An 18746-nucleotide genomic window follows, 5' to 3' on the forward strand; every position below is an offset into this window, starting at 1 on the left:
TTTTTGCCTCATATTAAAGATATAATATCTGAAAAATACAAGTAAATTTTGCCTGTACACTTACAAATTCCCATAGACATAAAATAAAGTGCCACAATTCTTGGCCTGCATAGATTGCAGTATGCGATATTGCACATTCCACACCTTTCAGTAAAACAAACAAACAACCAAAATATGATTAGCGAAAAAGAATGATAACAAGAAAGAAAACAACAAAATAGTTCACCCACGTTCCTTCCTATCACTGCCATTTCGGTTCGTGTGGCTTTCACAAACCCCTCGCTAGTCTACGCCGACACGTGTCACACCGAAAGAAATAAACAAATATTCCAGCAATAAATTGGAATCAAAGGCAACGTAGAACAGATATATTTTCAGTCAGTGTAAAACAAAAGCAAGAGAGACGACGAGAGAAAAAAAATCCTTTGGGTTTAAGTTTGACTGAAAATTGTTCACAATAAAACACGATAAATTACAGTCCGAGACACCACAGATATACAAAAAAATGCCTTAAACTTATCAGCAGGATTGGGTAAAGTTGTAGTAGTATGGAACAAAGGTCAACATTGACATGAGGCTGCTGAGGATGGGCCAATGAACACAATGCAGGTAAACAAACTATAATGAAAAAAAAAACTCCAAAAGCATACCTACTGTCAAAATACATGTTATCACCATATATGTTATAATGCATTCGAGATAGAAGAAAGCTTGCCAGTGTGCTTGATTTGGTCCATTGATATCAGAAGGAATACTGTCATTTTTTGTTGTTGTAATCTACCCCTTTTAAAAAGCCAAAATAGATAATGATAGTGTAACACATATATCTGTGTTAATGACCAAATCTACCTTTGTGAATAATAAGTCTTACCTCTTTTTTTTTTGTTTTGTTAAATGGAGTCTCACCTACATATTGTAGACTTTTCCTACAACCAATCTAGCCCTACTTATCACGTTTCATTCTTAAAACTACTTTTAGATAGATAGATATATTTATTTATATAATTGATGTTAGAGAGTAAATAAGATCGTTTCCTCTGATTTGGATGGAATCAAAAGGCTGAACGAGGAGCATCTTAAATCTCGACCTAACGCCTGAAACTGCGTGATAAATATTGTCAGTAGCTTTAGTGTCTGATAGCTCATCTTCTTACTGGTTTGATAAATACTTGGCAACTACAGGTGTTTTTTTTTTTGTTTTTTTGTTTTTAGAGAGGATTCAAGGTGTTTTTATCCTTCTTTCCCACATTCATGAATTCAAAGATGCTCAAACTGAAAGTTCAACAGCTTCTATGAAAAACAAATATATTAATCTCAACGTTACAGTTTCATCTGTTATTCACGAGAAAAAACAACCAAACAAAAGAAAAACAAAACAAAACAAAGAAACAGGGCCATCATGAGAACACTTTGCATTGCCACAAAAGGTAATGATATGTTTCTTTTTTTTTATAGGTCGCTACGATGCAACACCCAATCTGAGGGCTGTTTATCCAAACCCCTACCCCTTCTTTTTCACATTACAAATATTAGTGCCCTCAGTGACTGTCTTCCCTTGCCATCTTGTGCATTGTCATTGCCTCAGATGTCCTAGTATTTACAGTGGAGCGCTTTCAGCAAACTAAGCACCGTAAAATATCTGTCCTTTGATTTTTTTTTTAAAAAGCATGCTTTTACAGTTCCTCTGTGCATTTCCTTCTTTTGCTAGAAAAGGAGACGTTATGTACATCTGGAGGACCTGCGTGTACGTGATTTGATGAATTCTCTGTTTCTCAAAAGTGTCCTCTTTGAGCCCACTGTTTCCCAGGATCTGCACAAAGCACTGCAGTTTCTTTTTCTGCAATTCAACAACAACACAAGTATAAGAGACTTGTCATGCCATGCAAAAAGATCTTTCGCCACCGCTGCACCCTTGACTTTCCTCCCTACTCTCCCAAACTTCAGGCTGAGGTTGTACTAGGTCTGTTGTCCCTCAAATGTCCCTTACAGTCACATGCTGGTTTCACATGTTGGAGAGAGGCTGCCATCCCCGGGTATCAGGTGGATATCAGATGTAAACATGTGGTTCTCTACTTTGTGTCCACTTTGGTTGCTGTCAGGCTTAACCTCCTCGCCTGCCCCAACCACACCTTGGGTGCTATTTTGTGCTGCTGTCTTGGGTGACAATGGTGCAACCGCTGCTCCCGCCACCTCCATCAGGTGCTTCTCCTCATGATTCTCTGTGGATTGTAGATCTTCATCCCCTGGTGGGGTGTCCACCACCAGCCTCTTAGGGGCCAGAGGGCAGACGTCTTCCATTGTGACTGGAAGAAGCCCCTCTGAACTAGGGATGAGTGGTGATGTCTCTCCCACTGGAGACTCATCTTCCAGGATGCTGGAGCTGATGTCTCCAGGAGAAGTAGTACTGGGTGGTGTCAGAGGGCCTTCAGCAGAGGTCTTTGTGTAATTGACCTTCAACCCTTTTATTTTTAGAGGATTAATCCGTCTTGGAGAGCCCTGGATATTCTCCACAGCACTGTTAAAGCTTTCCCCTTCGTCTATGTAGAGCTCTGATCCATCACTTGGGTTGACAGACTCATAGAGACCATCTTTAAGAAACCTCTGGTCATCACTGGGCCTCAGTAAGCTAAGATTCAGTGGTGGCGGGGCCATGGGGTGTCTGATATGACATGATCTAGCATCCTCCTCGTCTGAGTTTGAGCTCTGTTTTTCGATGCCAGCTGAACAGCTTCCAAAGTTTTCTGGCAAGGAGGGCTGGACTTCCTTCATCTCCATCCCCACCTCCTCTTTTAATGCAAATTCAGGGCTCTGGGATTTCTTCGGTGATGCCGGGGCAGTCATAGTTGTGCTCAGAGTGCTCATGGAGCTTGTAGTGTTGAGATTGCTGAAGGACTGTGACTTAGTTATTTGACTGTACATCTCCTCCAGTGTTTGAGCACTAAGGTGCTGTGGGGTCCTGCTTGTCCGCTGTGGACTTCCAGTTGTGGTGATGGTTATGTGATGGGGAGAACTTTCCGGCAGAAAGTCTGGGTTTCTTTTGTCAGGTGATTTCAGATGGGTTTCAGAAGAGGCATGCCTGGTATGGCTGCCCCAGCGGCTAGGCGACAGATGGTTGTCAAGAGGCGTCTTGTTTTCTCCTTTATCTACCGCTACATCCATCAGTTCCATACTACGAGCAAAGGCATCTTTTAGGTTCATTGACACAATGCTACCATTCCTTTTGGCTCTCTCCAGAGCCTCCCTTCTCTTGATGGCTTTCTCCTGCCTCTTCTGCTCTTTGTAGAACTCAGAGAAGTTGTTTACAATGATGGGGATTGGTAGGGCAATGACAAGCACACCTGCAATGCAACACAGTCCACCTACAATCTTTCCAAGCAATGTCTGTGGGTAAATGTCACCATACCCCACTGTAGTCATTGTAATGGTGGCCCACCAGAATGAGGCAGGAATACTGGTGAATTTGGTGGCATCTTCATCTTTTTCAGCAAAGAAGACCAAGCTGGAAAATATCATGATGCCCATGGCAAGAAATAAGATAAGTAGCCCCAGTTCGTTGTAGCTCCTTCTCAAAGTAAATCCTAAAGACTGGAGCCCCGTGGAGTGCCTGGCTAACTTCAGGATCCTCAGTATTCTCATGATTCTGAATATCTGCACCACACGACGTACATTTTGGAACTGCAGCACGCTCCTATTCGACTCTGTTAGGAATATGGTGACATAGTAGGGCAAAATGGCCAGCAAGTCAATAACATTAAGTGGGCCTTTGAAGAATTTCCACTTATTCGGAGAAGACAGGAAGCGAAGGAGGTACTCCATGGTGAACCAGGCAATACACACGGCCTCCACATGGGCCAGGTTGGGGTTATCATTGAAATGGCCAAACTCATCTTTGTGCTGGAGCTCTGGTAAAGTGTTGAGGGAAAGTGCGATGGTGGAGAGGACGATAAACAGTATTGATATGATGGCTAGAATCTGAAAAGAGAGACAGAAATGAAGAAAGTATTAGTTTAACACTGGTAGAGGACACACTCTGCCTGATTTGCATTAAGGATTTTAAAAGATGTATAAATAAAGGTCTCCAGTATATGATATGAATCTAATGGAGGGTCTGTCTTTGGTTCAAAGGCACTGTGGGCGTGCTCATGAATATCAGAGCTCCATTATCCATATAAAGAATATAGAATATGCTAGAGTATTACATAAGGATAGGTCAGCAAGATAATGGAAAATGACACAAGGAACCAATGAGTGATTAAATGAATGAAGCATTGCGGAGCTTACTGACTGAGAAGTCATTTAAATAAGGGCAGTAAGTAGGCCAGAAATCTGTTTAGACAATAACTGTGAGCGTGCGCGTGAGTGTATGTATGTATGTGTGTGTGTGTGTGTGTAGTCCCACCACATAAAAGAATAAAAGGATTTTGGCGCCATCTGTTGGCAAATGTCTAAAACATCCCCTTTCATTCATTACTTTCACTTTAAAAAATGCACAAAAAACAAATATTGTTTCTTCTTATGAAACATACAGTGCAAATATTGTTTCCTGTGTGCTTATTTGAACAGTGAGGGGACGGGTATAATAATAATCTTGTATAATGCCATGAGGTCAGCACAGCATAAAGCTGAGTTTTAGCTGCAGCTCTTTATCTCGATGAGGATTTATTGACACAGATTGATTAAATCTGGCCTTAGATGCACTGACTACGGTTTAATATTTATAAAAGAAGTGTGTCATCTATATATGGCGAAGACATTATGTTACGTGATGAGCTGAATATCTTCCCTCTTGCACTGCAACTACACATAAAACTCTTTACAATGCTGCTGGGGTTAGCTGATGTCCTCTTTTTATTCCTCTCCAGTTCAACTCTGCTCAGCTGAGCGTCTCTTCCCACACAGGTGAAGCATCTCTGCACTACACTTGGTGCAACCCTGCATCACAACATCGACTGAAATCCAGGACATGTGAAAAATTAGCATTCTTTTGTGCAAAGCCCTCTGTGACTCGAGCAATATAAAGCCTATTAAAATCTAATGAAGAGAGATTGAAGCGACTCAGTCAAATAGGAAAACAAGGCACGCTGAATACTAATCACAAATCACATTAAGTTGCAGAACACATTGATGATCTTACATAAATTTACAATGTGTAGTCTGGAGACGCTCACAGTATCTCCGCAGAGACTTCATTAATTTAGCAAATATTACATATTAGCAATACTTTTTTTTCTTTCTTGCAGTGGTTAGGGGTCAACCACTTCTGTAGTCCATCCATTAGCCTGTGGCTAACAATGACAAGCTGGAAAAAGTGGTCAGAAGGCTAGTGGCATTTTCTGAAGCAAACATATATAAATGCATTTTTGGTGCTGTTTTTAAATAAAGCAGGATCTCTTCTACTAATGCAGAGGAAAAGTGGAATCATAAAGCAGAATAAAGAAGGTGGTGTCCTGGCTCAGCAGAGGAAGTGTTATCGCTAAATGAATGCTGGTACTGATTAGGTTAAACCTATTAGCAGCTAAGTGAGGCAACTCAGGGCAAGCTTGGCACTGAGCTGTGGAGTCATAGTAAGGACGCAGGTTGCTTCCATACCCCTCAACTTTTTGGCAAGCGCATTTCAGACTCACTCCCTGCTGCCAAACAATTTGATCGGAAGACCTTTGCTTGTACTCTTGTTTCTGAACAGCAACAAGGTAGAAGAGCAGATAAGAGTACGAGATAATAATTTTGGGGGTATACTGTCTTACACAGATGATTTTCTGTTGTGGTACAGTATGGAGTGGAGTATATGTAAATAAGATTTACTGACATGCAGGCAAGAGGTAAGTCATTCTTCATAGGTCGATTCTTTATTTAGATTTTACATTAACTGCCTCAGAGGACACAGTTAATCTTCTGCTGTTCCACACTTCAAAAGCTACACTATGAACAGCTGAAAGAATGGACATGCAGGCACGCACACAAACACACAGACAGAGACAAACTGATTAATGTTTTCATTGACCCATAGCCCCGCTGTCTCACTTTCACACACCCAAGCAACCTGTGTTCGGCAAATGCCGTGTAAGCTCGGGGATAAGAAGCACTGAGGTGGCTTGCATTAACCTACTGTTATTGAGTGGGAGTAGTTAAGGAGATCAATTACTTAGACTCCTCTTTTCTCATGATTTGCATCCACGGTTGCATTAAGTATAGCATCAAATGTCCTGAGTGGTGGATTAAAAAACAAAATAAAAAAAAGAAAGCACAGTAAAGCCGGTTGACCTAGACGTGACTGTGAGGACGAAGGCTAACAGACACAGGAAGTGAAAGAAGATTTTTCACAGATGCGGCCACTTTCTAATCTGTGGAGCTCCTCTCTGACCGTGAGTTCAAACTGTTAGATAACTGAGATTAAACTATCTTTCAATTCCACCACTGACCAATGTGCCTGCACGCATCTTGGCAAAATGGTGAATGCTTGTTGTGTTAAAATGAAGCAATTCCATTTAAAAGCAATTAAGAAAGTTAAATATCAAACTACTGGTAATTATAGCTTTATTAAATACATCAATTTTACTTATCTATCAAATATATTTAGACTTAATATGTAAGAACATTATATTTTACGTCAATTTATTTTAAAGTACAATTTATTAATTTATTTTTAAAACACACCAGGTTTACGAGTACAATTACCTTATTATTACTTTATTACTGATTTTAAGCATCATGCTCCTTTTTGCGCGGACATTTTACTTCTTTCATAGTTTGTTTGAAATTTTTCTCCTCTTCTTGTGACTCTGCCTCAGGATTAGCATACCAGTCAGGTCATGGTCAGGCTACTCCTGATTGGCTTAGACGGGCGGTCAATGCATGGAGATGATTAGCTGGTGTTTGACATACTTTAGCTGCCTGTGACCAATCGGCTGCTGTACTCCCTCTCCACTGGCTCTATAGTAGCAGAAAGCTATTGTGCTCTGAATAATAAGAGCACAATCAGGCCAAATCGTACACACAAGTGGGTCTGTACGGCAGACTTTGTTGTAATGAAGGATTTCTTCTCTGTGCATCACCATGGACTTTCAGATGTATGCAGAGAAGATTTGCCTATCCTTTAAAACCTCAAAGAGTCAATCAATTCACAGGAGAGGAGTTTGCCCTGATGTCACAACATCGATTTTCCTTGAGCTCTCTCCCTTTGATCTGAGTTGTCATGTTGCTCCCAGAAAGAAACATTTGAATAATACCTGCATTTTTACATTGCATTATTTTGGTTAGTATGCTATGTGATGAGCTCACGCCCATGAGGTGTGCTCATCTTGGATCACCTAATGTGCACTGCTCTTGGTAGCTGTCTTGCATTCATACATTTAAGCATTTTTAGCAGATCACCCACGGAAAAAAAAGCAGACAGCTTAGCACGACTGCACTGGGAAGCTGGTTCACTTTGAGATTTACAATGAGGGAGACAACTAACGAAATAAAGTTCTGAGTGTCATGTTTTACTTTTGGAGCTCATACATGGTAGGACTATCACAGTTTTCCTGGTATTTGGAGATAAACTATTTCCTTATAAGAAAAGTTAATACATAAAAAGATGTTTGAGATAATTGAAACATGAAGCCGTCATGTGGTTTTTCACAACAAAGCAGCTCCAACTGTAGCACTGTTGGCTCTACATGTAGCAGAGAATGCATAACTTAGCAGAAGGTGGTTCAGAACAATTCAGTGCAATATTTTTTATAAAGCGTCAAATCACAACAACAGTCACCTGAAGGCACTTTATTTTGTAAGGTAAAGACCCGACAACAACACAGAGAAAAACCCAACAATCAGATGACGATGTCAAGAGGTTAAAATTTGGAACAGGTATTGTCACCTAAAAAACTAAAATAAGCAAATGCTCTTTAGCCCGTAGCAAACACACACTCCTTATGATTTAATTCCGCAGATCCTTAAAAGTAATTGAAGATATCCTGGGTGGACAGAGAATGGGGAGAGAAGTTGATCCAGAGGAGAAAATATGCAGGAGTCACAGCATTAAGAGCCCTCTTGAGTCGCTTCTGTGCACTCTCTTTGAGCTTATCTTCAGCCATCTGTCATCTCAACCACTTCTCCTGAAATTGCAAGAATCACCTTTCTACATCCTCCTCAAGAGGTCGTCAATAGAGGCACTAACTCTTCTATAAGTGTCCTGTCATCAGTGGCAGCTTGTGATTGCACAACTACATCCCTTTTATTGCGTCACCCTCCTCTGCCTGCATTCGCATCGTTCCTGACTTTGAGAGGGGAAAGCTCTTGTGAGGATGAAAAATATTCTGCACCACACCGGTGGCCCACCTGCCAGCTATGTGGAGGCTATTGATTGCGTACACATCAAATTATGGACACTGAGCCAAGTCCAGCAAGAACCTATTGATAACCCTGCCCGAAGCTCTTATGGACTAAGATCCACCCTACAAGTCCCCACTGGCCAAACCTCCCCCACTTGGTTCATCAATTTGCGCTTGACAAATTGAGCCTTTCCTCAGGTATGATAATTTTTTGCTGCAGAATCAATCCAGATGATTATGGCTATGGTAATGTGGATTGATTTCAGGAGTTGTGTGGTATTTAATCTTCTTGGTCTGTATCTCTTCCAGTGTTATGACCCCATAAGATGTTGGATGGCACATGACAACTTGGCTTTGTGCAAAGTCTACTTTGCTAACGTAATGAATTACTTTATTAAGTTTACACGTGCCCATTGCGCTATTATTCTCATTATTAGATGCACATGCAGGATAAAGGTATAATCCCCCTTTGTGCATAAATTCTGCTAATTAGCAATTGACAACAATTAATGGAAGCAGTGAACAAACATGATAACACACATAGCTGGAGTATTACTTAAATACACACACCCTTAGAGAGACCAAATATAAATCAGCAGCAAAGCAGGGGGGGACCCCACCCTTCCTACACCATTCTGTCTGGTTGAGTGCCTTTACTATGGCCAGTTTCCAAGGCATTCACCAAGAAAGGGAGAGCAAGAGAGAAACAGAAAGAGATGGTGATATTTGTTGGCCATCAAATGTTTTGTTCCGTAGATCCTCTGAGGTTCAGAGAGGTTTGGAGACCTGCCCAGCCATTACGATTTCAGCCTCAATTCTAAAGCCATTAGTCTGCAGACAAAATTACCGAGTTCATAAAGCACTGGGGACAAAAAAAAAACAAAAAACGATGAATCTGATCCAAATGAATTTCTTGAAACTGGTACAATACTTTATGTGTCCAAAACTGCTTTGTTACAATTTGCAACAAAATGAGAAAAATAAACCAGTTCAGAGTCCGTCTGGTCTACAGTTTTTAGAGACTCTAGAGTTGGATGCGTGATAATGAATACTGATTATTTTCTGAAATCTACTGAGCTATTCATAAACTTTTGACAGCTCAAAGTGCAGTCAATAATTGCACTGGATATGACCAATGTGTCTAAGCATAATGCAGTATCACCGCTCTGTGTCACTTACAATTTAATTTGTTATCAGTCAGCTAGAATATATTATGTGTCCCAACTGTGCTCGGGAGCTTTCGCCAGAAGTCACGTTGTGATTTAAGTCACGTCTTCAGGGTCAATCTCAGTGAGGTGTCTTACAATCAGTGTGAGAGACGATCTCTGCATGTAAACATTTTATCTTGTTGATTATTTTGCAAAGCACGGCAACATCAACAGGAGATGCAGAACTCGCTGTCACCTTCATATTATCCTTGCTGGAGGCATGCAGCACAAAGAAACCAGAAGGTTTCAGCCAGTGTTTATGTTGAAACTGTGCTGGGTTCATTCGGCAGCACAAAAAATGCTCAAGTGGGCCTGACAGTGTATGAGAAGAAACCTTAATCAATAACCAGGACTCATCTGCTTGTAGGCCACCTGCACGTTTTGTTACCCAACTTTTTAAGTTAACTTTTAGGCAAAATATGACAGGTGAAAAAATATTGAAAGACCCACTAAGACCCACTGGCTGCAGTGTCTGATCTCTTTGCTAAACTTCACTGTTTCCTGCTTTCGTCTTGTAAAACACACTCTTCTGCGCAAGCTTTTCACACTCCCCCTCAAAGCCCTTTCACTTCTGTCCAGGCTTTATTTATACCGGAGGGATATTTGTTTGTGTGTTTCTTTCTTTTTTTCCCTTTTTTGATGAAGCAGGGAGGGAAGTGGGCTAGTATGAAATATTTATAGAGTACATTCATCCAGTAGTCGCACAAACACGCCTGCACAGAAAAGGCAACACAGTTATGGTGTGTCAGCATGTGGTGCTCGATTACAGCTTAGAGGCAATTTGGACTGAGTGACATGCCCATGATTAGCAGTTTGAAAGATCATACATAGAAATTCACGCATTAGCTGACACAATGTGCTGACAATTCCTCCTTTGGTGTTTGTTCAAACAACACATTAGGCGAAGCTCATTAAGACTTTTACTAATTCAATTAAACAACAGCAATACGAGAGAAGTGCACCAGAGTCATCTTTTGCCGTGTTGCACTCTGGAGGCATGGATATGCGGAGGGATGGATATTGATAAGCTTTCACTGAAACCAGTGCCATTATTGATTCTGCTTATAGGTCCAATTCTTTTATAAATCACTTCCTTAATGATTCATGAGCAAAAAAGTAGGCTGCCATAAATTTTCCAATATGAGCGTGGCTGTTTTATTATCTCTGAACCCTAATGCAGTGCATAAACAGAGCAGAAAATAGGCCTGCATGTAACTCAGGTGTGCAAAATCTCCAACTGACATGAGTTTGAATCACTGCTTTGCAATGCCAAACTATCTCAAAAGCACACCAACAATGATAAGACAAATTCAGTCATGATCACTGCATTTCAGTCTGCTGTAATTTATATTTGCCAGCATGGTTCTCTTCTGGGACCTTCTTGTCCTTCCATGACCTCAGTGACATTAACTAAACCAAATACAATGTAAAAAGTGAAGGTGGGTTGCAGAGCAGCTTGCACTTGTGCTGCAAGTATAGGAGAGCTGAAGCAGCTTAAAAAGTTTGTCCTATATGACAGTGGTCCCCAACCCCCGGGCCTCGGACCGGTCCCGGTCCGTGAGTCGTTTGGTACCGGGCCGCGAGAGTTGAGGCTCAGGTGTGAAATGTATGGTTTTCAGGGTTTTTATCGGTTTTCAGCGTTATTTTGTTATCGTTTTTATCGTTAACTTGGTTTTCCTGGGTCTTTTCACGTGTGTTATGAATAAATCTTCTTTTTTTCAGTACTGGTATTAGTTTTATTTTGTTGTATTTATCCGCGACACCTTAAAGGCCGGTCCGTGAAAAATATTGTCGGGCATAAACCGGTCCGTGGCGCCAAAAAGGTTGGGGACCGCTGCTATATGAGACAGCCAATTAGACTTGTAGACGGGTATCTGAGCCATCAGCTTATGTGGTTTCAGCTGCTCTACTGGGATTGCTGATGAGCCTGACTTCGAGGGGTGCCTGAACTAATGTTATGCTCAATTTGATTAGCTTGGCAGCATACAGTTCTGATGGGATGGATGATTTGTGGATTGCTGTCCCCAGAGGAGAGAGCATAGCATTTGGTTAATGGTAAGTGCAGCACTTTCAACTTTAGGCCAAAAGATGATTTTTCCACACTGCGGATATAACAGACTTTCTCTGACTCAATGATCAAAATTTCTATGGTAAGAAAATTATTTACTGTTGGCATCATTGTAAAGTACTGATAGGTTACTGCTGTAGATGCTAAATTAATTAGCTGAGAATGCTAACATTTAGCTTGTGCTTTTGACAATGAAATGTCATTTTCAACTAATGCTATCAAGTTAATACTGAGTTAATAAACATTATATTTTATTAATAAGTAAACAAGGAAGCCTATTACAGCAAAGCTGACCGATGTACCTTCACTAGGTCACGATGCAGCACAGCACTCAGGTAAAATTCAACATTTATGAGTGAGCTGCCACTAAATACATTTGCACACTTACAGTAGCACCACCTTAAGGCCATGAGACATCATGAGTCAGCTAGGACAGCTAGGTCATGTTTCTCTCCCAACTTTGAGAGAAACTTTGTAACTCTTCTTTTCAGTTAGGGCCTGAGATGGATTTATTCAAAGCTCTGATAGCATCTTTGCGCTATCGGCTGACTGAAATAGATCCCTAACACATATTCCATCCTGTAACACAGTCATCTACCTAAGTTATCTGATCTCTACGTCCAGTACAGTCGTTAGGAGAGATATGATTGCACTTGAACAATGCTTCACGAGTCCATTAAAAAAAGATGTCCCATAGCGTGGTGCTATTTTGGTCGTCGACTCAGCAGTTTGGCAAATTAATAGTTGCTGCAAAAGTGTTTCCCGCAGAGACCGGGCCTCCCAGGAAGGGCAGCGAGGAAAGACATGCAGAAAGCACCACAAAGACTTTAACGTAAAGAACAAACTGAGTTTCAGGTCAATGTCTTAGAGAGATCAACACTTTCAGCTTTCTCAGTTCTGGCAAAATTCAAAATCACACCAATCTTTCTTGCACTTTTCGCCTGGCTCTCTCTGTCCTTCCTCTGTAATCAGTCCAACACTGCTGCCCTCTTAGCCACTTTGCAGCCAAACATGGCCCATGACTTTCACAAGACAAATGTCAGGAAGAAAAAGAGACAGAGAGCGAAAGAGAGAGAGAGCGAGAGAGAGAAGGCGGGCAAAGTGCAGGCTGTACTGACTGTGAGGCTGACATAAAGTTGTATTTCCTATTACACAGTGGAAATTACAAATATAGCAGAATCAACTTATAAAATTATGCCAAATCCTCACAATTTTAAAACCTGCAGTAATAAACAAAATATACTACTTCTATCAGGAGAAATATCCTATAAAATTAATTCCACTACTTGTAAAATATGTAAGAACTTGCCATGAGCTACGAGACAGGCAGAGCTGAAAGTCTGCATGTTTTTATGCCTTTTGTCTCCTGTTATCATTACTTTGTTGCTGCTATGGCAGTTTTCTGTGTGTGTGCATTTCTACGATGAACAAGCCTTAGGCCCTTATGGCATGACAGCATTATTAACCTCTGTGCCTCTGACATCCTCCCCCCGACAGAAGAGAGCAGAAGGCAGTCCACAGATAAAGCCAGTACCTACCACAACACAAATACACACATTTACTTTATACGTCATAATTTTCATCTTATCTGTAGGAGCATATGACGGTTTTTCTTTCTTTAAAGAAAAAAACAACAACAACAACAGATGACTTTCTTACGTTTTTAATCATTTTCAGCCATGTGTCCTGCTTTCCCTCCGCTCTGTCTCTTCAGGGGGTTACAGAGCCAAGGCTGGAGAGAGCAGTCAGCAGGGCTAAGTATAATTACCGCTAAGTGTGCTAGCCCCTGTGCCTGTGTAGTGATCAGTGTGTTAATCACACAGGGCAAGGCACCATAATCAACACTTCCTCGAGGTATAGACCAGAGGGAGGAAGCAGAAACAAACACTTGGACCGTGTAACAGTTAATATTCATGATGCGCTGAGTGCTGCAAATAACTTGCAGGGGAGCTTGCCTGTATATATGCAGATAACAACACGGAAGGATCTCTTACAAGCTCCCATCTTCCTCTCCCCCCGAGTCTCCTGATAACATCATCCATCTGAGTGTGGAGGCTGCGGGAGGAGGGAAAGGCGGGGCGGCGGTGGAGAAGATGCATAAGTGTGTGCGCGTGTGGTGCTTTCTCTCCTGTCACCTCTCCGGGTGCTTCTCCTTCACAGATAAGACTGGGAAAACCTCGCAGCAAAAACTCACTCTTCCACACACCTCCCACACGCATGTGCACACTGGCCAACGCCGCCACCTCTCTTAAAAAGACGCACAGTGTCACACTGAGCCAGCTCTTATGGTTTAGAGACAACGCCCTCTTATTAACCCTCTCAAGGCAGGCGTTGCAGATTTGCAACAGTTAAAAACTATACATAAAAACACATATTTTATGAGGTTTTTTTTACTCAGAAGTACCACTGCAGGACTTGGTTGTGCATTAGCAACAAAAAGTAAAATTTGAGCCTGAGAGGGTTAAAAAGAAAATCCCTCCCTTTCTCTCCCCCTCCTCCTTCTCCCTCTCGTACCTCTGTCTGTTATCCTCAATGACTACGCGTCACCCTGCTGTCTGAGTCAAACTGTGTAACCATGGAGATATCTCCGAGCACTACTAACGCAAGTCGAGTAGAAAGCAGCTTTGTGACTTAAACATAGTTTTTTCTGTGATGCTGAGCCTCTTTACCATTCTGAGCGCTCTGCAGAAGCCCTTTGAGCAGCAAGTTGACAGAGACAGATCTCAGGGTAAGGAGAGGTTACTTGGCGCATTGTAATTCAAAGCCAAAAATTCTGACAGTCTGTACAAATGCTATGGTGAATGCCAACAATATATATATAGATAACATTAGCAGTTTGGGGGAAACTTTTTGTTTAAAGTGGAGGTGCTTTAAGGACATTTTTAGGATATTTCAAACTGGAAAGAACCCTGACACCTGGGATTACCAGTCCACTGGTCATTTGCTGTTGTTTTAGTCAACTCAAGAGTGACTCTGCCCATAAGAGAGAGATTCTTCACCATCATGAGCTGAATTAAGGAGGAGAAAATGTTTGCAGCTTTGTCTTTTTTGCTGCAAGGAGGTTCATTGGAGTTGGGTTAGAAAGTTTCAAGCTTAATTTTAATGCCAAAAGAGCGAGTTGTGATAATCCATAGCTATCCTCTCCATCCTTCACACACTTTGTGTCTGTCTTTCAGTTGGGACTGCAGAAAGACTAGCGGTCACCGAGGAGCCAGCTAATCCCAATCAAGTGTAAGGAGGAAGAAAGAAGAAAGCACAATGCTGAGCCCTAAGTGGCACTCCCCTTCTTTTATATTCCCCACAACATCAGCATCCACCTAAACACCATCATTTCAAAATGTGGACTAGTATGTGTCTACTGGCTTCAGATCTGCACTTTATGCCAATTGCATTTGTTGCTCTCGCAAAGTCTCTTTCAAGTTATATGCTGACACTGCAAAACTACACTGCTTAGCTCTACCTTATTGACTTATTGTTTCACAGCTTCACCTGCAAAGACAGGCCAGTGCATTCACATTTGTCTTCAGCACTGAAATATTCTTAACTTATATACCACACATACACACAAAAAAACCCCAACAATTCTGGAGGCGAGCCTCAGCACACAGCCTATATTTTTGCCTCATTTTTTGGAATGTCTTTTTCTATCTTTCTGCTGGGAGTCTGCAATAAATATAAACCAAATTCTGTTTACCACAAGTCAACTGACAACATGGGTTTTCTTTCTAATGAGATGCACCCTGATGATGTTTGCATGAATTTATTCATGAGTGAGGCTGACACGGGGAAACAAGACAGTCACAAGAGCAGCCAAGTAAGTGAATATGTAAATAAAAACTCAAACAACAGACAGCAAGAGCAACAAACGCCAAAGCCAATAAAAACTAATTTAAAAAAGCTTGAAATTTGATGAAATTACAGAATACTTGTTTTATATATCAGCTCTTAATATAAAATCATCTGGTCCTTAGCAGGTGTTAAAATGAGGAACAATAGCAACACGTGGCATATTACACTGTATCACTATATATTTGACAAAACTGAAGCCAAAATGCTGAAACTGTATGTGACAAACTAAGTACACCATTACAGCTTCCATAGAAAATTAAGAGGGTAAGTAGCAGCCAGGTGCTCATAATGAGATGCACTTAATTAACTGATCATCTGATCATCAGGACCTCTACAAAAGCAGACGTTATGGCAGTTTGCTGGTCTGCAGCATTGCATGTGGGAAGGGTTATATGGATATTTCCAAAACCGTTTTAAGTCCATCATTCTAAAGTGAAGATGATTAATCACAAGTGGAAAACCTTTACGGCACCCGGAGTGACCATCCCAGCAAATTCACTTCAAGGTCAAACTCTGAAATGCCAAAGAACAAAAAAAGACCAAAGAGCTACATCTCAGACTCTACAGGCCTCAGTTAGCATCTTAAATGTTAAAATTTATGACATTAGAAAAAGACTAAACAAGTATGGCTTGTTTGGAAGGGTTGCAAGGAGAAAGCCTCTAAAAAGAACATGGATTAGGTTTGCATCTGAACAAATCAAAAGACTTCTTGAACTTTTAAAATTCTAAATAACCTGGCCCCTAGCTACTTAACTGATCTCCTCTATCCGTGCAACCCAAAGAGAGCACGAAGATCCTCCAGCCAACTGCTCCTAATGCAACCAGGGTCTCGTTTAAAAACCAGAGGTGACCGTGCATTTGCCATCACTGCCCCTAGACTCTGGAATAATCTCCCAGTTGAAATTCGTACTTCGGAATCAATTCAATCGTTCAAATCCCGTTTCAAAACACACTTGTTTAACTTTTGAAACAAATTAGTTTGACTTTCATTCGGCCTGCACTACACCATGTAAATGCAATTTTAAGTATAATTGTACTATTTGTTCTGCTCGCACTGTGGTTTTATTGTGAAGCACTTTGATGTACACTAGTCTTTTAAATGTGCTATATAAATAAACTTTGACTTGACTTGGAACAATGTCCTCAAGACAAATGAGACCAAAGTGGAGATGCTTGGCCATAATGCACAGCTCCATGTTTGATGAAAACCAAACACGGCATATCGGCACAAACACGTCCTGCCAACTGTAAAGGAGGTGGAAAGGTGGTGATTTGGGCTTTGCTTTGGGTTTTCCTGCCACAACAACACCTCGTGACTGCAAAACACCTGGACACCTAGTTCACCATGACTTCTCTGTATACAAAAGTATTTTAGAGTCAGGTGTGAGGCCATCTGTCTGACCTCTAAACTGGGAGGCACAACATTTCTGGAGCACAAAGAGATCATCCTTAGATCAGACGACAGATTGTTGACCGCATACAGACACAGATACGTGTGAAAGTAACACATAAATATCACTAAAATTCTAATAATTAAAACCCTGGCATGCCTTTGTTTTTTACAATTAAGCATGCAGCAGGTGATATTATTTGTCAGATGATTTCATAAAAAGTGCTCCAGAGGGCACCAACATCACAGTAAAGGTTGAATCTGCAGAGGTGACACCTAGTATGGAGCCACTGGGCTAGTTGGCATCTACTTGTTACTCTTAACTCCCATGCACCAAATTTAAAGACAGAGGCAGCCTTATGTGACTATATGAACTTCTGCATTGACTTATCTTCGCTGCTTTGCTGCCCTAGTTGATCTTTTCACCAAAGTTCTGGTTTATACTGTAATTTCAGTTTGGCCCAGTCACCACATAACACCTTGACTTTGCTGTCTGCTTCTGGGGAAATAGAGAAGCTTAGCAACCATGGTGTCAATAACATATTGACGCTTGTCTCTGTAACCATAGAAACTTGTGAATGGGATCTGTGGTTCTCATGTGTGTAATGTAGCTGTTTTTAAAAGAAAATAATGGAAATATTAGTGGAGATTTTGTGCTTTGATGTCTTGCTTTGCAAATGAAAGTCTATAACTCAAACCTACATCTGCACATATGAGTACACAAATACACACCTTAGAGCGATTTCTGCAATTATCTAAGCCGGGGCAACCCCTTTTACGAAGAGCAACACATGCTGCTCTCTCCCTTGCAGTTTCCCATGATGTTTGCTTTGGTAATGACTCATACTGGATCATAGTCAGTGGTTGTCAGCAACAAAAGAACAGCCAACAGACCACAATAGAAATGTGATATTGAAAAAAAAAGTGGTATGAATGACTGAGCAATTGAGCTCAGTGCTGCTTCATGGCTGAGACAAGCAGGGGGCACTGATAAGGGAGCTGTAATAGCAGTCAGACGTTTACCAGCCTTTGTTCCACAGCAAATGAGAGTGATGATCGCCAGGCTTGGGAGCGGCACTGGGTGACTGTTTCCATGGCGTTAGAATGAGTGTGTGTACATCTGAGTGGGTGGTAGCGTAGGTTGGGGTGGAGGCCTGGGTATTATTGATAAGTTGCTTGTCCTTGAGAAAAGCCAGATTGGGACGCCCCCGCTCTTCACGGGAGATTTCCTTTAATTAATCCAAATGAGGACACACTCGCGCGCACACACACACATACACACACACACACACACACACACACACACACACACACACACACACACACACAAATGCAGGCGCACACAGATGAATGCGAGCAGTGAAACAATGAAAGTGCAGGAGAGAGAAAGAGCAGATTTTTAACAGATGTTATCCAAAAAGTCCCAAGCTAGAATAAATTAATTACATTTTATGTTGTATTTATTAGCACAGATAAAAGTTTACAGCCATCTGAGTTGTGAGGATATACTTAGACAGTGTACTGCTTTGAGTTGTCAACATGTTCACAGTAAAATCTGGTGTGTGATGTTTTTATCAAGCTAATTACTACCAAATATAGCGTAAACATCAGGCACAAATCAAACTTTTTTTGGATTAGAAAAGCATTTTTAATCCTTTGGATAGGATGCCTCATCTGAAAACCATAAACACTTAACATCTTGCCTGCAGTGGTATAACTAATAATTGCTTTTAGCTCAGGAGGTAGAGCAAGTCATCTACTAATTGTAAGGTTGGTGGTTCGAGCCCTGGCTTATCCAGTCTGCATGCCAAATATCCTTGGGCAAGTTAATAACCCCACATAACCTCATGTCAGAGTCTGAATGTTAGACAGAAAGCACTTAAGGATTGGTGAGGTGTGCTGCATAAAGCAGGAAGAAA

The 18746-nt window shown here is 41.2% G+C and overlaps 1 protein-coding gene across 1 annotated transcript in view; it reads right to left on the reverse strand.

Moving 5' to 3' along the window:
* Positions 1-1094: 1094 nt before the first annotated feature.
* kcnb2b (potassium voltage-gated channel subfamily B member 2b) overlaps positions 1095-18746 on the reverse strand; it is an 88487-nt gene continuing 70835 nt past the window's right edge. Inside the window, exon 2 of the mRNA XM_085172078.1 lies at positions 1095-3972. Coding sequence (XP_085028204.1) covers positions 1990-3972 — 1983 coding nt within the window. The 3' untranslated portion in view covers positions 1095-1989. The remainder of the gene's footprint in view (positions 3973-18746) is intronic.

The sequence above is a fragment of the Neolamprologus multifasciatus genome, chromosome 9 (genome assembly GCF_963576455.1).
Source record: "Neolamprologus multifasciatus chromosome 9, fNeoMul1.2, whole genome shotgun sequence".
In the NCBI taxonomy this organism is placed as follows: domain Eukaryota; kingdom Metazoa; phylum Chordata; class Actinopteri; order Cichliformes; family Cichlidae; genus Neolamprologus; species Neolamprologus multifasciatus.